The sequence below is a fragment of the Desmodus rotundus genome, chromosome 12 (assembly GCF_022682495.2).
Source record: "Desmodus rotundus isolate HL8 chromosome 12, HLdesRot8A.1, whole genome shotgun sequence".
In the NCBI taxonomy this organism is placed as follows: Eukaryota; Metazoa; Chordata; class Mammalia; order Chiroptera; family Phyllostomidae; genus Desmodus; species Desmodus rotundus.
The window spans coordinates 54,604,673-54,626,920 of NC_071398.1; the positions used below are offsets into that span (position 1 = coordinate 54,604,673).

Sequence of the window (22,248 nt, forward strand, 5' to 3'; positions counted from 1 at the left end):
GACATGCTGCACGTCAGTTAGCAGAGCTGTGCTGGTAAAACAGATCAGTTTGTCTGACGTAGTAGGGCACCTGTGGGAGCCATCAGCTGCTTGCTGGAGTGTAAAATATGAGAAGGGCGATGGCTAAAAGTGGGACCTGTAGGCAGTGGTCTGGACACAGGGTTTGATTAATTGTACTCAGGAGCTTGGACTTGACCAGATTTGCATTTTAGAAGATTTCTGTTCCGTTTGTATTTTGTAGGGGTGGGAGGGGGTAGGGAGAACAGTTTTAAGAGCACAATAACGGAGAGGTATTGAGGCCCCGAGTTTTAGGGTCTCAGAACATGGAGGAAACAGTGTAACAAGAAATGAGGACATCTGAGCTAACTTGGAAGTAGACTGGTTTGGGAGAAATATTTAGAGATTTGTTAGGGTCACTGGTTTGATGGATGGTACAGTTCCATTAACAAAGGGAAGAAGTGGAAATGGAGATTTGTTTTTGTTGAAAAGAAAGAATAATCTGTTCCTGTATTTTTAAAAGTATCTTCAGGAATGATAGCTAATGCACTTACATAATAACCAAAGAATGAATCCGGTCGGTCTCTTTGTGGTGATGGAGAAAAATCCTTGAAGCCACATTTTAACATAAGAAATGTACATGCCTTTAACTTACTTTACCTTTATGTACAGAGGGGAGTTGTCGAGTTTTAGTATTTTTTTCTAACATAGAAAGGTGAGTGTATGCGCTCCAGCAGGCCCCAGTTTGAATGCTGTTGCTTATTAAAAGCTAGCGATTGTGCTTGCCTGGAAAATTACGCTTTTGTTGTTCAGGTGTCTCAAAACGGGACTTCTACAAGGATATTGCAAGGATACTTTTATGGTTAGCAGATACAGAATAGGATTTCATGCTTACATTCCAGCCGTATCCAGAATGTTTCTTCTGATCGACTAGACTGTAGACGCCTGTTTCCAGCGGCATCCGTCTTGACAGCCTTTCCCTGTCCAGAAGATTGTTTGCTACGGGTTGTTTTATGTCAGGGAAAAACTGATTTTAGAAGTGAGAGAAGTTAATGTTACTAGAAACTTTGTGTTGGGTAAATATCTGGTAACTCCGTACATTAAGATTAACTTTGTAATAAATTAGTTCCTCCTTCAGAAATAAAAGTAGGACATTTCAAAGTGCAACTGGGCTCCAGCTAGTACTGGGGCTGGATTTCGTTGAAGACATTTGTGACTATTTGGCAGTGGGGTGGAGGCTTGGATGTGGTCTGTCTTGAGTCATTTCTTTAGAGCTATGGAAGTGGAATAACCCTTTAAGGTGGGCATGCATATTTCTGCCAGTGCTCCATGTTATTGCTTCACAATAGCAGGGTTTATTATCCCTGAGAGGGGGGCGTTCTGCCTTACTGAAACACTGAAGTCATCCCGTGAATTCCGGTGCATGTCACTCAGAACTCCGAGATTGTCACTTCACGGTTCGTACGTATGCGTGTCCTTTCACTTTGCTGTAGTGCTTTGCGAGTGCTCCAGAGCAGCGCTCCAGTTTGAGCCTTTGGGGGGTTCTGACCACAGGCCCTCTTGTGCACAGAGAGGTGACGAGAGCCGTCCTCGGACAGAGCTGTATCCCCTCCAGCCTGTGCGGTAGGCACCCTGGGCGCTAGGCTCTGCAGGTGCCGGGTTGCTCAGGGTGGCAGCCGGGTTTCAGTGTGAGTCTGTCCTCTGTGTGCGCTGGCTGTGGGAGCTAACTGAGCGCTAGCGGAGGGGCGGAAGTGCCTCTGTCTGTGGGTTCCTGAGTTTCTGGTTAACTCTTTGCAATCTCTGTTTTCCCGTGTAGGAGTGCAGAGAGTGTGAACGTTCACTTTTCTTAGCTCAGGGTATTTCTTTAAAGCCAGCTTCCATGACACTGTGTGTTACCCTGAAGTCTAAAACTGCTTGGAATGAAACCACTTTGCCTTGCACTATCATTTGATAAACGAGGTTACCAATACTTTTCTAAATGCTTGGGTCTGAGAGATGTGGAGAGTAAAAATGTACTTATATTTTGTTAAATAGTCTGTTTTCCATGGAGAGATGTAGTACAAAGTTTTTGAAAAGTACCTAATGGGTTGGCGTGCAGTTAAAAGTAGATTGGTGGATGAGTAGGACTAAAATAATACATTTACAGATTAAATGAGAAGGTGCTGGAGTATCTACATGAGTGAGTAAAGGTAGGAAGGAGCTTGGAACCAAAACCACCTGGGGAACTCGGCTGTTTGGGGCCATTCCGAGTAAGCAGAGGGCTCAGAGTGGGTATTGGTGGGTCAGGGAAGCAGGACAGTGCAGGAGGCGTGGAAGGCGCTGTGAGAGCAGAGGGGCTTGGTAAGGGTGGGGGGCTCGCTGAACACGTTCCCCGGGTCTTGGTGAGACCCGTCGTGTGAGCGCCGCGGTTTAAGGCTGCTGCCGGTCCAGGTCATCTGGGGAAAGAGCTGGTCTGGGACCAGAGGTGAATATGTTCGCTTTAGAACGAGCTAGAAAGTTGCTTTTAAGTTGGCAAGAGAAGTATTCACATAGAAATGCTTTTTCCATTATATTTGTTTCGAATTTACGAGCAGACTATCTTTCCTAAGCAAAAGGCTTTAAGGAGGCTGAATGATAATGGAAAATGGTTTAACTAAAGGTTCTACAATACACATGCAATACACAGAAGCAAAGGCATTACTACATCTGTTGTTACATACATGCTTTTTAAAGATTTTATTTAGTTTTAGACAGAAGGGGAGGAAGGGAGAAAGAGGGAGAGAAACATCAGTGTGTGGTTGCTTCTCACGTAGCCCCTACTGGGGACCTGGCCTGCAACCCAGGCATGTATCCTGACTGGGAATCGAACTGGTGACCCTTTGCTTCACAGCCCATGCTCAATCCACTGAGCCACACCAGCCAGGGCATGTTGTTGCATAAATTTTAAAAATTATTCTGGTATTTGGTTTGGCACACCCAAACCAAAGCTTCTGGATGTACGTGGGGATTGGAAGGAAAGGGAAGGGAAGGGGTTGTGGGGTGGTCCACAATCCAGAGTCACACCCTCCCTGCCCTATCTGTGGCCAGGAGCTTCAGGAGCTGAGGGCTGTGCTGCTTCCTCGGCCTGCTTTCGCTCTCAGGCTGGGGTCTGTTCACACAGGGCGGAAGACTTTGTTGTGTGATTAAAGAAGTCCTTTTTCACAGTATCCTTGTTTATAATGAGGATTTTCACTAAGATGACACTACTGAGCAGTCACCCTCTCTGACGCTGCTAACTAAATGAGGGTGGCCAACCGAACTGGGTGGCGTGAAGCGTGAATACGGGTAGGGCCTTGGCCAGCTCTCTGTGGCCCTGTGGCGCAGTGTGAGCCGTCTGTGGGAGGCTGCTGCAGTGCCCCACGGTGGGGGGGCCCAGGCTGGCTGGGGAGGAGGTGCGCTCCCTGCGTTCATCCTTTTCGACCACTCCCTGTCTTCACCACTTAGGAACTTGCGGACCTTGGGCCCCTTCACTAGGTCTTCACTGTAAATGGCGCCAGTGGGTCAGGATCAGAGCATTCTTAGAGTGAGTTGTACGGTGCTTGGCATGTGGGTAGCCTGAGGTGAATGCTAAATATTGATGCACACTGGTCTCTTCCCTTGCTAGGGTTAGGGGGCCGTTTGCCTTTGGCGATCATATTCTAAAAGTCATTTGTAAAGGGAAGGTCATTTTCCCTCCGTTTGTACAATGTTGTTAGTATCTTTACTGTGGTGGTTTTTTCTTGCCCTTTGCCAGAAGGGAAGGACAGATTAAATAGGAAAACTTAAATGTGCTGTTCTGCGTTTTCTGATAACCAGAGCCTTCATCTCCTGGGGCCCTCGGTTAGACTGTGAAGTATTTGTCCTTTTACTCAAACAAGCGAGTGAACAGGAGTGCAGGCGGTCAGGGTCCTGTGCTCACGCCGCTTTGACGAGGAAAGGCTTAGATACGAAGAATCCACTTCAGTATGCCAGTTCGATGTTTCAGGGTGTAGTTTTTTGATCTTATGCTTAATTTACAATTTCAACTAACAGACCTAGTGATGATTTTGTTAGATAAGGTGCTATAAAATAGAAAACTCTGCCCCTTCTCTCTGATAAGTTCAGGTGCCGGGCATGCACAGGTCTTAGCTGGAAGGGAGCGGTGGAGAGTGCCCTGTAGTTTCTCTGGTTTCTGGAGTGAGGAGCGCTAGCTAGCAAGGTTTTGTGGTCCTTCATAAGCCAGAGTTCTGTCTTCTTTCTGTGCTAAGCCTACCTACGGGGATTTTTGAATGCGTTGGCTGGCTGTACATGTCAACCTGAGTGAAACTCTTTAGAGTAATATAAACTTAATTATAACTTGGCAAATAAATTATCAAGTGAGTCCACAGGGTACCTCTCAGAAACACCTCCTCTGACCGTCCAATCGGGCCACGGCCACGCCACCTCCGCTAGTCCTCTGCCGGGTCACTTTGCAGAGCTGCTCCCCTTGGGCTCCAAACCGCTGTAGAAAGGGGCGTGGGTCTGCCACGAGGCTGGGGGCGTCTGTCTCACTGGCCTCGCCTCCTGGCTGTGCCCAACCCAGGGCCACTGCATGGACTTGGGAGACGCTCAGTGATGCAGAGGTCCTTGGTGTTACCGGCCCTGTCGGGTGTGTGTACCACACCCGGTGCCGTCGATGGGCGCTGTGGGGTGTTTGGGGAGTACTTCGAAGTCCTGAAGTTCTAGGTAAAATTATAATCTCCCTGATATCTTGTTCCCTCAATTTTTTGCATTTTAAAAAGATTTTGTTAGTCTGTAATACGATTAAATTGCAAGATAATTATTAAATTGCAAGGTTCTTTAGCTACTGGACAGTTTCCTTATGAAGTTACATTTTTACGTTTTTGCTTAATCACTGACTACTTTATACATACACTGTTCAGAAACATTCCCGCAAAAGTGATTGTAATTAATTGGTGGATAGGGTTTTCTTTATTCCTTTGTAACCTCAGTTTCTGAATTTTTAGGAATTAACTCAAGTGTAACTCAGCTGTGTTTGTGAGTTCTTTCATAAACATTGTTCTGTATTTTTTAACCCAGGTAAAGAAAACTAATACAATGAAGACTATTTTCTAATGTCTTTCAGCCAATGGCAATGACAGTAAAAAATTTAAAGGGGAAGATAAAATGGACGGAGCTCCTTCTCGTGTTCTTCATATTCGGAAACTGCCCGGGGAGGTGACAGAAACGGAGGTGATTGCTTTGGGCCTGCCGTTCGGGAAGGTGACCAACATCCTCATGCTGAAAGGGAAGAACCAGGTGCGGCTCTCTCGGGGCTCACAGACTGTCGGGCCCCGCCCACTCGGCGGGTATGAGTGAGTTACCTGCTGATGAGAAGGTAGACAGCAGTCAGTTCCTTTCCAGAAGAACTGGTAACAAGTCTGGCCCTGCTGGTGGGGTGGCCGAGGGCACCACTGCCCTGGGGCTGACGAAGGGTGGGCTACAGTTTTCAGGTTGTGCCTTCTGAGCTCACTCGGGGACTCCCGACAGGGCAGCTGTCGAGATCGGGGACAGTGCAGATGAAGTGCTGTGTTCCTTTCCTTGTGGCTCTGCCCTTTCTGACATCGGAAATCAGCAGGGGCACCAGTAGCTTCTTGGCTTTGAGTGTATTCTGTGGAAATGCTCGGTGGCATAAGAAGAAAGCATTGACCCCAGACACCCGTCACTGATGGGTGGCACCTGTCGCTGCAGAGTCCAGGCATGCGGGAAATCAGATCCCGTTTCACAACTCCAGTACCATCTAGACGAGCTTACAGAGTGCAGCATTCTTTTGAGTTTTAGTTACTATAATCTGGCACTTTTACCATTTTCCCTTTGTCTATTAAAGTATACTGCTCTGAAAATGACTTTGTGAGATTTGTCTAGGTTAGGAGTGGGGAAATTCTGATGCTGGAAAATGTTTAGATTTATTTTTCTCTATTTTCTGTTGGGGGAGCACACTCGGGGTGTTTGGGAAATCGCGGGGGAAGACAGGGGCCCCATGCACATAAAGGCTTGCTGCTGAGGGTAGCTCCCAGTGGCACCTCGCCTTGAGTGAGGGCTCCCCAGGGCTGCCTACCAGCTGCTCACATAACTGCAAAGGCTGTGTCCTGGATGCTGGCTTTTCTGGTTAGCTGAGTAGGTTAGACGAATACTAAAGCTTATTTACATTCAATTCATAACACCTTTAAATTTGTTTTGCATTTATATTTTTAGGCATTTTTGGAACTAGCAACGGAGGAAGCAGCTATTACTATGGTTAATTACTATTCTGCCGTGACCCCTCATCTTCGTAACCAACCGATTTACATCCAGTACTCTAACCACAAAGAGCTGAAAACCGACAACACACTAAACCAGGTGGGTGTGTGCAGAGACTGCCGGAGGTGGCCCACAGCCTGTCACGGGTCTCGTGTGAACAGAAAATAGAACTTCCGATCATTCTGAAGCTGTCTGTGGGCATCGTTGTTTTTGAGACATTGTATTGCAGGATGTCCCTAAGTGTTAAGTGTTATGTTTATTTACAAAAGTATATGTGGTTTCTTAATATTTTAAACTCATACTGTATGATTTAGTTAAATAGTACTTTTCAGTGTCTTTAAGGTCCTGATCAAAATGTTCTTTCTCTTGTCGCTAGTTAAAATTTTTGTATAGAAACTGTGTGTGGTACACTTTTAGCATAAGCTGTTGATACAACTTGGCTGCTTGGATTTAATGTGTAAGTTCAGTGCCTTTGGTTATTTGACTTTTTATATGTTTTAATTTCTTATCAAAAAATTCCTCTTGAAGATGTGTTAATGGCTTCCAGTCGGGGCGGGGAGTCTGTTAAGAATTGAGAACGCATGAATGTACAGATCTTTTAGAGATGTGATGTATGGAGGAAGATACTTAAAACGAGTGTAGTCTTTGAGGTGGTGCAAGACTGGGCTGAGACCAGAATGTGTGGTCTGCGCATGCATGTGACCGCAGGAGGGCGGCAGACGGGTGGGGCGCTGTGTGGCAGCACCAGCGCATCCAGGTGCTGGCCAAGAGCAGACTGTCGCTGTGCAGCGTTTGCTGACATGCTGTCTGGTGAGAAAGCGTGAGCCAGTGACTGGCGACTGCTGTGCGTCCCGAAGACAGTGGCGATAGTGGTGCGGGCGCGGCTGAGCACAGCCTGGGGGGCTCCCTTGGCAGAACTCGGAGGAGGCTGGAGTGTGGCTTCTGTCGTCCGGTGACTCTGCTGGACACCTGGGCAGTTGCTGCACAGACACGGGGGTCCAGTCTGCACTACTGTGTTGAGCTGCGTACACTTAAAATTTGTGTTCTTTTCTGTCTGTATGTAACGATTCAGTAAGAAGTTCAATGAAAGCCTGTGTCTCCAAGCCAGCTCTGCTCCATGAATTTAAAGTACATATGAAGTTACTTGTTAATAATAAAGGAAAATGGTTAAGAATGATCATTGTTAAGCTAAAAAAGGAAGCTGGAGAGCCCTGCGTAGTGTGGGAAACAAGCATCTGGGTGAACAGGAGCTTACGTGCGTGTATGGAATGGAGACGTAGGGCACAGGTGGTCTTTCTGGAGGGCACCCAGATAAGTACAGGTGAGGGGTGGGCAGGGGAAAGCAGACAGGGTGGCAGGGGTTAGCTTTCGTACCTTGGGTAGTGTGCCGTGGTCATGTGGTTCCAGTTTACAAAGACTCCATCATTTGGAACGGCAGATGTTAGTGTTTTCCTTGGCCGTGACCTTGCACGCATGTTGTAATTTCATGTAGTAGGGAAAGGGCATGGTCACTAGTGAAAAACGTAAACTCGCGATGGTCTACTTAAAAACTTTTTTTTAGAACGTATTGGGATGAATACAGTAGGTCCTCGAGTGACATGTTTTTTAAGGCAGTGGCCTTCGCTCTCATTGGTGTCAGTTGGCCCGTGTGGAAATGGTGTTTGTCCCGTCCTTTGCGCAGCGCACAGACCCCACTGAGGGTGAAGTGAGGACTCCTTGCAGAGCTATGCACTCCAGTCAGCGCCAGGCTCTGGGCACCTCTGTGCCCTTCCTCCTTTTTCCCTGTCTGCCCCGTGGTGCTGCAGGCGTCTCTGTTGTTGTGTGAAATGTTGCATGTTGCAGGAGGTTGGGTCTGAATTAGTCACTTCAGCTAACCAGTTTATAGGTCAGATTTTTAGATTTGTTTGTGGATTTTAGAGAGAGCGAGAGAGAAGCGTGGATTTGTTGTTCCACTTACGCGTTCTTTGGCTGCTTCTGTCAGTAGTGCGTGCCCGGTCCTGGCCCCGGACCCGCAGCCTCAGCGTACCTGGGCGGCGCTCTAGCCAGCGCAGCTGCCTGGCTGGGGCCATAGGTGGGTTGTCTGTGATCTCCGATTATGCAATATTTCAGCGAAACGACCATCTCCCCACTCAGCTTTGTCGAGGTGTAGTTGACACGTGACACTGGAGTTTAAGGTGTGCCACCTGCTGATTTTATACACAGCGGTCACCGGGGTGTTGGCTGACACCTCACGGAAAGTAACGCGGGACAAGTCTGTCGCCGATCTCGTCCTTGCTGTGTCTGTGCCGCCGGCGCTGGTCAGCCCCGCCGTCGCCTAGGTGTCCTGCTGCCTCCGTGTCCCCTTCCTCTCCACTCATTGCGATGCTGGGTCTGGGCTCCTGGGTGCCGGCCAGTGCAGCTTTTTTAAACACAAAAGCGATGTGGAGGTCTTGTCGTTGTCACACATAAGGCATTTTCTTCTGTAGTGGTTTTTGACCCCAGGTAAGGTTTTTGACCCCAGGTAAGGTAGAAAGAGACTTTTCTTACCGGGGCCTGTCACGGTGGCGACGGGGACAGTGCAGCAGTTGTGGCAAATAGAGCAGCAGTTTGCAGCAGTCGACACCTGATTTAGTTGACGGGTTTCTGAAAAAATGCTCCTTCCATTCTGTACGTCTATTTCTCACATTCTGAAATCTCAGAAAGCGAGATGCGCACTGCTGTGCTCGATGTCGTAGTCCATCCGCAGTGTCTTGTTAGTGGTACGTGAGTAGCAGTGCGTCTTCCCTCTGATTGGGTGCTGGCGGTCGTGGCATGCGGCCATGTCTGTGGTATTTTAAATGCCTTGAAGTATTCCTGAAAACGTAACGGCTTTGTACTATGGGGTACATCAACTTTCATTCTAGAAATTTCGGTGTCAGAAGGTACACCAGTATGAAAAAGGACTTAAATTGTATTGTGAATACTCTTTTAAGATAGCATTAGAAATAATAAGATTTATGGGAGATCTTTTAGATAATAGGGTAACCCCCTTCTTGAGGTTTACCATTTGCTTTTTTTAGAGTGAATAATGTTTGATTGAAGTTTTATTGTTCTCTATAAGTTTCTGTTTAAATCGTTTTCTGATTATATTTCTGCTGTATTATCAGAAAACATAGTTACATCTTAACATGAATAAATTACATTGCCTCTCTTGGCTTGTTCAGCACTGGTCCCAACCCTAGATGATTGTTTTAAAGTAAATGCTAGAATATTTGAATTATAAACAGGCAATGCCTGGCTCAGAAAGATTATTTGGATATTACATTTTACTTATATGTGTTTTAGGAAAAAAATGCTTTAATAGTGTATAACATGTAGCAAAATGTAAGCGAAAGCCTGGATGTGTTTCTAAAGTGCTGGTCTCTCCATGTAGCGTGCCCAAGCCGTCCTCCAAGCCGTGACCGCTGTGCAGACAGCAAACACGCCTCTCAGCGGCACCGCTGTCAGCGAGAGTGCGGTGACCCCTGCCCAGAGCCCCGTGCTCAGGATAATCATTGACAACATGTACTACCCCGTGACCCTGGACGTCCTCCACCAGGTACTGGGGACCGCATCGCGTGTGAGCCGATGCAGTGGGGAGGCAACAACATGGCGGGTAACTCGTTCATTGTGATGTTTCCCCAGATATTCACTAAGTTCGGTGCTGTGTTGAAGATAATCACATTTACAAAAAATAACCAGTTTCAAGCTCTCCTCCAGTATGGTGATCCAGTAAATGCGCAACAAGCAAAACTCGTAAGTCTAGAGCTTTTTTTGAAATAGCAACATTTTCCTAGGCCGACATACACATTTCCCTATAGCTAACGTTACTGCTGTTCTGGTACTGATGTAGCTTAGCACGTAGCAGCGTAGATTGGTGTCGTGGAGATACTGTTAGAAATGCGTAGTGTTTGCGGTGAAAAGGAAGTGTTTATTTTCAAGGGAAGTTATATCTGTAGTTATCTCCAGGCTTCCATTAGTTTTGCATTTTTGTTCAGGGTTTGCTTTAGCTTCACAAGTGCTGGGATTGTATTTTGGGCGCACACCTGTGCTCAGGCTTTGTTTCCCGAGGGTGCTCCGTGTGGCCCCCCATGCCGTGGTGGCCCCCAGTTTGTGTGCGGCCACACCCAGTGTCCTTCACAGAGACCTCTAAGAGGCGAGTTTCCTGCAGAGGCTCTGGTCTGCTTTCCTTCACGTCGTTCTCGCTGTCCTCGTCCTCGTGTGCGGAGGAGGGTCAGCGGGCCGCAGCTGCCGCGGGAGCTGTGCGCCATGTTTCTCTGCACGTGCTGTAGTCCCCGTGCCTCTCCCCTGGACCGGCCTTTGCGCTGCCTCTCTGAACTTCTTGTGCTGGACCAGCTCACGTGACTGTCCCTCGTTAAACCGACTGTCTTTACTTTGGCCTCTTTTTCTCCCTTTCACTCTTTCTTCTACTTTCATACTTATTAGAGTCCGTCTCTCACATTTTTCTCTATGTTGGCTGCTTCTCACCACTGTTTCAAGCATGCTGAAGCCTCTCCATGTCCAATGACTTACCCATAACTGTCCATCTCCCTCTGTCTCGCTTCCCTTTTTGCTTTAACCCAACTTCTTAAAGAAACGCTCTCTGTTTGCTGCTTACACTTCTTAGCTCTGCCTCCTTTCTCCACCCACTGTGATGGCTTGGCCCTGTGACTGGGCTCGCTCGGCCTCACCTGGGATCCCAGCAGCATCCCTGAACCTCTCTCCCCTCCATCGTGCTCTTCTCTTGGTTGCGGGCTTCTCCCCTCTGTAAAGCCCACCTCTCTGGACTATTTCTTCCTTGTCCAGCCCCTCGCCTCTGCCCCGGGGACCTCACCTTTCCCACCGCTCTGTTCCACCCCTGTGCCTTGGACAGGGCTGGCTTTGCTCAGACCTCTGGTGCCCAGTGAACCATGGGCCACTGACTGACCCGTGAGGTCAGCCCCTGCCACCCCTACCCCCCCACCACAAAACCCCCAAACCCTGCTCAGCCTGCTGTCCCCAGTGCTGGAGAAATTCAGGGCCCTACCCTCAGTCTCAGTAACAAGGCAGAAAACGTGGAGTCATTCTTTACTCCTCTCCTTAGCCTGTGGCTGGGCCTTGTAGACTCTCTGTCCTAAGTATCTGTTGCGCCTGCCCTTGGTCTCCCACCGTCCTGTGGCCCCGAGGCCGAGGCTTGTGTCACTCAACGTGCTGGTCTCTGGTGATGCGGGAGCTGTGCTGGAGCACAGGTCAGTGCTCCATGGGCCGCCCTGTGCTCAGTGTCACTGTCGGTCGATTCCGACACAGATGCCTCATCCTCCAGCGGGGTGACCCTGGGCTGCCACTCACAAACTGGTGTGAGAAGCCGACGCAAGCCTCGCTCTTTTGAGCCTGTGCTTCCCTGGCCTGCCGACTGAAGCCACCACTTGGACGCCCCCGAGTGCCAAGAACAGGCCCCACTGGAAGTCACGTGGGTTCCCTCCTCTGTGACCCCCCAGACCGACCGAGGCCCCTCGTCGAAGCCCTCAGCCCCCCACTCACCTCTCCAGTCCTGCCCCCAGGCTGCCCTACATCACTGGCTCGTGCTGTTTTCTCTTCACCTCTTCCTGCCCAGCTCCTTGTCTTCCTCTTTCACGTGTCAGTTGACAGAGGTCTTCTAGACCCTTGCACTTCAGCTGGATCCCTCTCTGTGCTCTGTGGGACTCTTGGCACAGAGGAGGGAGATCGCCTGCCGTGTTCGTGCTGTGTGCCTAGAGCCAGCACAGTGAGTGGGCTGGTATGGGTTTAGGCCTCTGCCATCCCTGTCACAGCTTCCCAGCACTGGGTGTGCCCCAGCGCTCAGCTGCCGCTCTGCCCTCCCCGCACACCCAGTATGTACAGAGTGGGTTCCCAACTCTAACTCAGCTACTACGCCTTTAGGCTGGTTAGGGCCATGGAGGTCGAGTAAAACCACAGACAGGGAATTAGAGTTTGGGAGGAGACTCCCAAGCCGCCTCCTGCTTACGGGGGTGGTCTTCCACGTGAGAGAAGACACGTAGTCTCCTCGGCACTGGAGGTCATGCAGCAGGCAGGGGTACCTTCCCAGGTGGTGTGGACCCCGGGCCTCTGCGGCCCTGTCCCAGAGGCTGCTTAGTAACGGGGCCGTCGGGCCCTCCCGAGCCAGCATAGTGCAGTCTGGGGGGGGTTGCAGTCACTCTTGGGGATGGTTGGGGATGGTTGGTTGCTTTTCCTTTTCTTTGAACGCTGGGAGGGCACTGCTAGTAAATGCAGCCGGGTGGCAGTGGACAGGGTCTTCCGGAGTGGGAGATGGTGGCCTTTGGCAGTCACCTTCAAAGCACTGGGATTCCCCAGAGCCTGTTGCTCTCTGAGAGGACTGCAAGGCAGAGGTCGGCTAGGGAGGGTCAGGGGCCGGGCCGGGCCGTGTCCCTGGAGGCCATGGGAGGCTGCCGTGTGTGTCGCAGGCCGGGTCCTGTCACGAGTCGTGAGCGAGGCAATGCTGTGTGTCTGAGAGCCGCTGTGGAGGGTGGTGGTCCCAAGTCTGCGTGACAGTCACAGTTATCGGGTAAGGAGCAAACGTCTTATCTGGTTCTCACATTTACTAAAGAAAACACCCTAGTGTCTTTTGAAAATTTTGTTTCTTGGCAAGCAGTGCATGGGGCAAAGGTCAGCTTCACCTGGGCTTCATGGTTCAGTTCTGTGTGTTCAAGACATGGAACTACTGGATGCACCCAGAATATCCCTGTCTCATTAACAGAGGGACTTCTGAAACGAGTTTTGTACAGCCCCGAAACTGTAACTCAGAGTAGAAAACGGCTGTTGGTTTGCTCACGTGTCATTAGAAGCAGCTTTTCAGGAGCAGTATGCGTTTTCATCAGGAGTGTTCCTGGACGGCAACACTGTCTTTTGGAAGTTCTTTCACATGGTCTTCTTAGGTCAGTGTGGAAGTGAATCATTTCTCATTCAGTGACCCCACCCAGGAGGTTGCGTTTCATTAGGTACCAACTGTGAAGGTAAACGTGGCATAAAAACCCGCAGCAATGAGGCCCTGCCTTCCCCTCCCCCTGGCCTCCTGCTCCGTGCTTTCTGCCACGTCCTCGAGAGGCCTGGCGAAATCACCCTCCCCTGTCCTCAGTGCTTCTGACGTCACCAAGCCGCACCCCCCCCCCCCAATCAGTGTTCGTGGTCTGCAGGGCCCAAGGCGCGCGGTGGGCGGTTTTACGAGAGGCTGACGGTTCCAGGGCCTCTAGGGAAGTCCTGCGTGACCTGCAGGTTTCCTGTTGGTAGGTAACTGGTCCAAAGTGCTTTATTCCTGTAATGAGACCTCTGATGCTCTTGATTTGATCATTTCTCATGACTAGCTAAAGGTAGATATTTAAAGAATTTAGAGCTTAAGATTTCCCTGAACATCTGCTAAATCTGTGGCCCCACAATCTTCTCAGAAGAGTGAGCGGCGTAGCCAGGTAGAGAACAGCACGGCACCGGAGTGGAAATAGTTCGGCTGGCCTTCTCGTCTGTCTGACTCACGTGCACTGCTCCCCTGTGCTGGTTACTCTGCTGTGTCCGACGTCTTTCCTGGGTTTTGTCGTGTTCTAGCCGTGACTCGAGTGTTGACGGTGATTTGATTTTCGTCCTTCCTCATTTGTGTTCATCTCACTTCTGCCAGCTGTCGAAGCTGCCTGGGTTCCTGCTGGCATCGACCCAGGGCTTGGTCCCTCCTTCCTTGCTGGCAGGTGGCCCTGATTTACGTAGTATCGTGTGTCGACCCCTCGAGCTCCCGAGCTCCTGAATCTCACGGTACTTGAGTGTCTTCCACCAGCAGCATAAAGATGTTTCTGTTTTTAATTGAAAGGAAACGCCCAAGCTTTCTAGGGGGCTTTCTAACAATTAGCATGCTTATTATAGAGATTTGGCAATGACTCAGCCTCAGTGTTGCTTGGAAGGAGCTCAGCCCCAAATGAACTTGGCTCGTTGTGGTGTTAGTGATTTTGTGTTGGTGCTTTTTCTTTCATCTGGATACTATGACCCAGAGCCAGGTCCTTTCTTACAAGATAATCAGGTTTCTCCTCTGACAGTGGGGTTGCGATGTAGGAGCGCGCTTGCCCCTCGTAGTCTGATGCCTGGTTCAGTGGCGCAGCCGCGTCCCTGCGGGAGTGCTGCATGACTGAGCCCGCACGTGCCTGTTGCTGGGGCTTCGTTGGCCTCTGCAGCAGTGTTGAGTTAGCGCTCGTGTAACTCTGGCTGGCAGAGTTCACACTTGGCTTCCACTCTCACATGGAAGGTGCCTGCCCAACTGCTACGCAGTTCACAGCGCTCCGTACACACGCACGTGTTCCTGTTAGGTGAGTTTCACCAATGTTGTATAGAAATGGGTGAACTTGTGTCGAATTATTCTTAGGTTAGTTTTTGTTTCGTTAATATATTCACATAAACTTGGTTTTGTGTATTTCTCAGAGACTGGGGACAGTGGAAAGCGTCACAGACTTGGTGGGCTCTGGCAGCTGTCGAGGGTGACTGTCTCCTTGGCAGTGCCCCCTGACTGGTCCCCAGTCTGCCCAGTGGTCCCTCTGTTGCCCATACAGCGATGGGAGCGGTCACACTGAGGCAGTAGGGGAGTTCTCTTTCAGACATGAAGGATGTGAAAAAATCTGGGTTCACTCTTGAAATAGTCCAGTTCTTGATTTGCACACCTGGCGGATCTCAGCCTGCACGAGGTCAGCCATGATACTTACCTGTGTGTGGTCACCGGAAGGACTGTTTCATTTTCAGTGACTTTTAGAAGAGCTTAACACAGTCCTCATTTCTGAACTGTTGTTTTGTACAGTGAAGATTCATTCTCGTGAGCAATAACCACTATAGTTCCTGTTCTCTTGTTGGTTCCAGGCTTGTACCTGGCTGGGATGGGCCTGGTGGCTGTACAGGACCCAAAAAGCATATTTCGGCAGCCGCACAGCCCTGGGTCGTTCACAAGGCACTTTCCTTCTCGCTGTCTTCTGTGTCATCCTCCTGGTGCCCTGGGAGGGGGCGGGGCCACCCTTCCCTTCTCTGCTCTGCAGGCTCAGAAATACAGAGGTGCAGAGAGGCCCCGGAACTGTCTCAAGGCGACTGGGTGGATCAGGCGGGGGGGCCTGGAGCCCACGCTCTGCCCCTCCAGAACCCCCTGGGTGTCACTGGATGGGCTCCTTCAGCGTGTGGCTCGCTCAGGTTAAGGATGGTCATGGTTTTTGCCCATTTCATGGGAATTGCTATTTGCATCATAGTGGTACTTATTTGGCCTGAGGCCCTTCATACAAAGGTATCAAACATAAATTACCTTGTAAAACTGTACTAATTATTACAAATTTGGCCATCCCACAAAAAAAAAAAAAATCCAAAAGACCCAGCTATAGATCATAAAAGTACCGCGCAGGCTGTCATGGCTCTCCTACTTTGCAGGACTGTTTGTGACCCTTGTGAGTTTTTACAAGTTAAAGTATTTGCAGGTTTTTTAAGTTACGTGTACGTGTGCTTGCCTGGTTGCAGGTTAGATGTGAGCAGCACTCTGTTCTCAGGAGTTGGTGCTGGGGAGAAGTAGTTCTGGCCCAGCTGGGCCCGCACGGGAAAGAGGGCGCATGACCTCGCCTGGTGGCTCTGTGGGCTTCGCGCCGTGGTTCTGTTGTCAGTGTTGCAGCTGTGGCTGGTTTCACTCCTTAACATTGCTCGTGTCCTTTATTCACTCTTACAGGCCCTAGATGGTCAGAATATTTATAACGCTTGCTGTACTCTAAGGATTGATTTTTCCAAACTTGTGAATTTGAATGTAAAATACAACAATGATAAAAGTAGGGATTACACCCGACCTGACCTCCCATCGGGGGATGGACAGCCCGCACTGGATCCAGCTATCGCCGCAGCCTTTGCCAAGGAGACATCCCTCTTAGGTATGATTCCCGTTGTCTGTACCCTTGTCTCCCACTTGCCAGGTGGGAGAGTGCCCGTGAAGCTCCAGTAAGTATGGGGAGCCCCGTTTTGGGGTATAAGTATGTGGGCTGTGTTGGATGTTTCTCGGGGGAGACACGCTGAGGGGGAAATGCTGCTCAGTTTTCAGGGAAACATTTACACTGTAACGTTGACATCACACCATCCGGGACTGAGTCCAGGTCTGGGCCCCTTGTGTACATTCTCCGGGGCTGATCTGAGTGTCTCCTCCAGCCCAGCACAGCTCAGCAGTGGTGAAGTGTTGATGGAGCGCGGGGTGGAGGAGGACAGAGTCTGCCCTCTCCTAAGAAACTGCAGTTTAAACTGGAGAGAATTTTCTGTACCATTAGGGGGTTTACTTGATTTTTGTCTTAATTTACTTTTCACCTTGTTCCACAATGGCTTTGACTTACCTGAGAAACACAAGGCAAACCCTGCAGTTAACAGTCAACGGAGCCCAGATGGAGGAAGAAGATAAGGGACACTGTTATTTTGTTACTTTATAACTTAAGATGAAATTTGATGTGTGTGAGTAACGTAACTTTTGGCACTTGTCAGGTTATCTTCAGATGGCCATTTACAGGACATTAAGGTGACTTTTCTTTCCCCTGCACACCCGGGGGTGCTTCGATCTTTATCAGGCACCACGAGGGTTTTGCGGGTGAAGTGTCCTTTACACACCTAGCCCTGCGCGGGTGAGGGCTCGCCTTTTGGGAGGTGACTGAATCTGTGTGTATTTGCTTCCGGTGACACTGACCCGTCAGGTGACTTCAAAATGCGACCACACTAGTGTTGATGAAATCCATTTCCTGCTGGCTTCCTCACAATACTTGTTCAAATGAAATAATGGATACGTATTTTTTTATTTCCACCATTCTGCAAGAACACAGGAAGTAGGCGATAATTCTTTTCTGCGGAATGTTTAGGTTTCCCCTTACCTTGTATAATTTTTGTATTACCTCTAATAACTTGATTGAATTTAATTACTTTGGAATCGGTATTGCAAATTCTAATTGATTTTTACACAGTAATTCTTATGCTTTCTTTTAATGCTAAGGAACACAGTGTCTCAGGAAATAGAATTTATTCAAGAAGGGCCACTGAGTACTCTCTGTTAGGTTGGAAGCCCGACCTCTGAGCGCACAGCCACAAACCCGGCAGATTTACCCAGTGGTCTCCTTGCGCGTGCGGGGCGCTCACACACCCTTGAGATTAGAAAGCGAGATGTCATTACAGGGATTGTTTTACCATGTTTCCGAAATGTGGTTAATTTTATGAAGGGGCTAGAAGTAATTAATTTTTCATGATCATGTCTACATTTTAAAAATTAGGGCAGATAAACAAACCAAAAGCAAACATTAGGGCAGGTAATGTGTACAAAGAATACTTATTTTAGAGCTTCCTTTGTATTTTGAGTTGAATAAAGTAGCAATTAGCCACTTTCATGACATGGTCTTAACAGAACAGCAAAGCAGACTTGTCATAGGAAATCTGTTGGTATGAAATAACTGGTAATTGAGTATAGACACAGCGAGCGTTCATTCATAAAGGTAAACACGCAGTCCTCACGGGACAGCGTTTCGTTGCCCGAGCTGGGCTGCGCGCCACGGTCACCAAGCCCTGCCCTGGCCCGGGACTTGCCAGGGTGGGCCCCAGGTGTCTGTGCTCCCTGAGGGTCCCGGGGGGGTTTCACTGCAATGAGGTGGGGATCACTGCTCTAGACAGAGTGGTTACCATGTTTTAGGTTTAGAGTTTCTGTTTTTTAAATTATTAGGGTTCTCATAGAAACACAACCATTGAACAGCACTTTAATAACTTTCCATATTTATAACAGATAAATCTGTGTTTGTCATGGGTAAAATTAAGCAGTAAACTTATTTTTAAAATAAGCATAAACATTTTAAATTCAGTAAATGATTTTACAACTTTTTCAATGATTTCTGAAAGCTTTGTTTTTCTTTGTTACTTTTTAATGGGTTATTCCCATGGTAATTTTTAAAGACTATATTATCAAGGATTTTAGTCATCATGCATTAATACAGTGAATCCCACATACCCATCATCTGGATTCAGTAGTTTCTACTCTTGTTTTATTTGTTTCTTCCTTCTATTGTATTTTGAAGCAAATCTGAACATCATGTCGCGTTACCTCAAACATAATCACAAATACCAGTTGGTTACACAATTACCAACTTGACGGCAACTTCTTAATGTCATTGAATATCCACCGCGACATTGAAGTTGTCCAGTTGTCTCGAAGATGTGTTTTAGTGGTTGATTTGTTCAGAACAGGATCCTCTAAAGGGCCCTGCATGGCATTTGGCTGGTAGTCTCCCAAACACTGATGTGCGAGGGTCCTCTCCCTCGTCCATCCCCTGGCCCCCTCCAAGCCTGCTTGTGGGAGACCCAGGGCCGTCCTCCCGTGTGCCATGCTGGTTTGCTGTCCGTCTGCTGTGTCCTCCATGTGAACCGGAGGCGAGCTCCGCAGGCTCGGTTCGATTCAGGTCCTGCTCCGCTGGTGTAGGCAGGGCTGCGTGGTAGGTGTTCCTAGGGCTGCTTCCCACTATAGCTCAGCAGGAAGCGTGAAACACCCGCTCTCCCCACTGCCACAGACTCTCCTGAAGCTCGCAGGGCGATTCCGACCCTCCCGTTGCCTGCATTTCTTCTCCGTTATGTTTTCATGCTGGCGTTTCTGGACCCACTGGTGACTGCCGCCTCGGCTTACTTCATCTGGGCGTGCAAAGGTGGCATTTCCTTCCCTGCCCCCACAGCGCACACATTCCTTCCATGTGAATTCATTGAAAATCTTTCTCAAATAGAATTTCCTTCATCAACTGGGGCTGTTTATCTAGTGCAGGACAGGTAAATTCTGCATTTATTTGCTACTTTTCAGTGGAAGAAGTTGCTGCCCAGCTTGAGTTTGCTTTGAGTTATTTAAGCCAGTGTATGAACAGAACAGCCTAGGTCCCTCCCAGCACTGCTGCTTGAGGAACTGTTGGCTGCTCCGGCGGGCTGCCGGCGGGCTGCTCTGCGTGGTCGGAGACAGCCACCTTAGTCCAGAGGTGCAAGTTTTACTTTGGTTTCGGGGGCAGGCAAGTAACACAGATGATCAAAGTTCAGACTTTTCTCTCAAAAAAGGAATTCATCCTTATAAAATAGCCAGGAAGCAGGCATTTTTTTCCTCAGTAAATGTCCACAGACTGTGTATCTCTTATTCTTACAGCTAATCCCTGTGAGGAAAAAAGTTACCTGCAGGTATGAGCGTGAATTCTTTGGGTGTTTTCTCTTGTACCGTGTGTGTGTCTGTGGAGTCCCTGCCTGCTGGCTCCTTCAGATTATCAGCCTGTGAGCTGCAGTGATGCCGGGCACATCCTCTGAACCGCTGTGGCCCCCGCAGCACCGTGACGGTGAGCTCCTGGAGCGGGGCTCGGGCGGACCGCTTGCCCGCGCTTTTCCTCACCCGCGTGCGCGTTTCTGTGTTTAGGAATTTAGACAGTTCATTCTTGCCTTTGGGTGGTGAACAAGGTTTCCATGTTCTTCAGAGAGGAAGGCTATTGGGACATTCTTTTTCTCACTGAAACATGCAGTAGCCTCGCAGTTACTCCTCGGTGTTGTCACGAGTGTGTAAGGCTGCTGTGTTAGTTACTGTGCTGTGGGCCGTCGAACAGACCTTCCCAAAAAGAACGCCGACCGAGAGGGGTTAGAAATGCACAGACAGGTGTCTGAGGTGCGCGGGGCCTTTCTGGGCACCGGTGTTGATGGAGGGGTTAGCTGGTTTTCCTGTCGCCGTCTGCTCTTCCTGTGAAAACGGGCGCTGCGTGCTCAGTGCGTAGATGCATCTCGGGAGCGGTTCCCACCATGGTTGTCACTATTTAGGAAGCTACCCATTCAGAGTTCGTTATTGAGATGTACAGGGCCCGGCACAAGTAACGCCCCATTTTTATCACAGTATTACAGAGTCACACCCATGTCGTTCTGCAACAGAACGATACCACACTCCAGCACACCACGTGACATTGTAGGTGACATGTTCACATTAAACCTGCACGTTATTACACCCCTGTCGTACCCTGCCTACCACACTCCAGGAGGCTGGACTTCCACCGGACCCTGTGCTTTGTAGCAAACACACCTGGAATGCTGGGATTTCCAGTGGGATTGTCTCGGTCCTGAGGACCAGTTTGTCTGGGGCACGTGGACACTACTAACGGCTGACCGTGTATTGCTTGTGTACGTGCTGGGCGTTATTCTTAGCCTTTCATGTGTGCGTTCTCCCATCACCCCTAAACGAGGTGACCCTTATTGCCCCCACTTTATATGGACTTAGAAATCTCCCTGAACAGAGAGAGTCACAGGTTGCTCGGGCTCTCCTCATCAGTGAGTGGCTGCGGCCGTGCGGCCCGCCCCGAAGGCCATGCTGTCCTTCCTGACCCGCAGTGGGCCAGGCTGTGCTGCAGACGAGCTGGGCCTGCGAGCCAGCCTCCTCCGCCCACTGTGGGACTGGGGGCGGAGCGCCCAAGGGCTACAGAGCGATGCAAGCACTGGTAAATTCGTGGGTCCTGTACTGTCAGGATTTTTATTTTCCCATTATATACCTGTTTTCTATTGCTGTGACAGATTATTTTATGGGCCAAAGGCCATTTGATTTGGACACGAAAAAAGAGCATTAAAAACACAGAGCATGAGCTGATGTTTGGGGAGGGACCAGTTTGGGTGACTGAGGCCTGGGGTCACAGAAGTGGGAGAGGCCTTGACGCTGGTACCAGGACTGCGGGGGACTATTCGTCTGAGTGGGAGTCGTCATGATTTGAAGGAGGTGTGCAGCAAGGACGAGGAGAAACGAGAGTGGGAAAGGGAGACATTACAGGACGCAGCATCTACCTGGCGTGACTCCTCCAGAGACCTCAACTCGGGGAGGCCGTAGACGGGAGGGAACGTGGCCTAGCACCTGCAGCAGAGGTCTGGGGGTGAGGGGGCTGGAGGCCAGAGGTGTGGTATTTAAGACTTCGGGTTAGGGTTCCACAGGTATGAGCAGGTATGAGACAGGAAGCGGGCTAAAGATGCGACATTGAAACTGGAAGCACGGTGCATTTACATCATGGGCGAGGTAACGCAGCCAGAATTGAGGGGTGAAGCAGGTAGGGTTAAACCCAGGAGTCCTGCGCAGTTTAGTAGCTAACATGGGGTTATTCACAAGAGCGCACACAAATCGAACGATAGCAGGTTAAGGGTGTACACGTGATGAGAAGGTGCCCCCTCTTTGAAGGAGCGCTGCGGGAAGGAGGAGGGAGAAGTGGCGCGGTAGCTCAGGGGTGGAGTGGGCCCGAGAGGAAACCTTCGCAGCGAGGATGGACACAAGGTCAGTCAGGTGTGGGCTCCAGGTACGGACGCCCTGGCTCCAGCGTCACTCGGCTCCCGCGCCTGCGACGGCTGGTGTGCCAGGGGCCTGTGTCCCCGGGCATGTGATGAGTCTTCATTTCCTGTCGGCGGGTGCTCGTTTCTAAGGCTGGCTCCAGTTCGAGAGTCCAGCCGGGCGGAGTGGGCTGAGACTGCTCGCGTCTGGAAAATAGGTACTTTGGGGGTGACTGTGAGAACTCACCAGGGTTTCTATCAAACCTGCAGAAATTCAGGGGTGTAGTTGTGTCTTTATGAAGAAAAGGAAGGGGGACAGAAGGAAGAGAGGACTTCTGGAGCCCTTGAAGAAATGAGGGGTTTCTGATTTCAGTCTTACCAGGTCCTGGTCGAGCACAGTGAGAGAGAGGAGTAGGCTGCAGGGCTCACATCGGGTACGGACCAGGAAGTCTGCTAACCTCTGTGGGATCCGTGTGGGTGTGGAGAATGTATGTGCGTTTTTCTGCTGCTTTTTAAAACATTTTTATTTATTGATCTCTAGGGGGAGAGAGAGAAACATTGCTTTGTTGTTCTGCTTATTTACACACTCACTGGTTGATTCTTGTGTGGGCCCTGACTGCGGATCGAACCCACAACCTTGGAGCACTGGGGCAACGCACTAACCAGCTGAGCTGCCCGGCCAGGGCTCTGTGCATTTGTACCCTAAATACTTTA

General features: G+C 49.6%; 1 protein-coding gene across 4 annotated transcripts in view; it reads left to right on the top strand.

Annotated features, from left to right (window-relative positions):
• PTBP2 (polypyrimidine tract binding protein 2) overlaps window positions 1-22,248 on the top strand; it is a 51,857-nt gene that overhangs the window by 19,603 nt on the left and 10,006 nt on the right. For all 4 annotated transcript variants that reach the window (XM_053914660.1, XM_053914661.1, XM_053914662.1 and 1 more), the window contains exons 4-8: window positions 5,099-5,271; window positions 6,208-6,351; window positions 9,644-9,808; window positions 9,895-10,005; window positions 15,950-16,145. In XM_053914660.1, coding sequence (XP_053770635.1) covers window positions 5,099-5,271; window positions 6,208-6,351; window positions 9,644-9,808; window positions 9,895-10,005; window positions 15,950-16,145 — 789 coding nt within the window. The remainder of the gene's footprint in view (window positions 1-5,098; window positions 5,272-6,207; window positions 6,352-9,643; window positions 9,809-9,894; window positions 10,006-15,949; window positions 16,146-22,248) is intronic.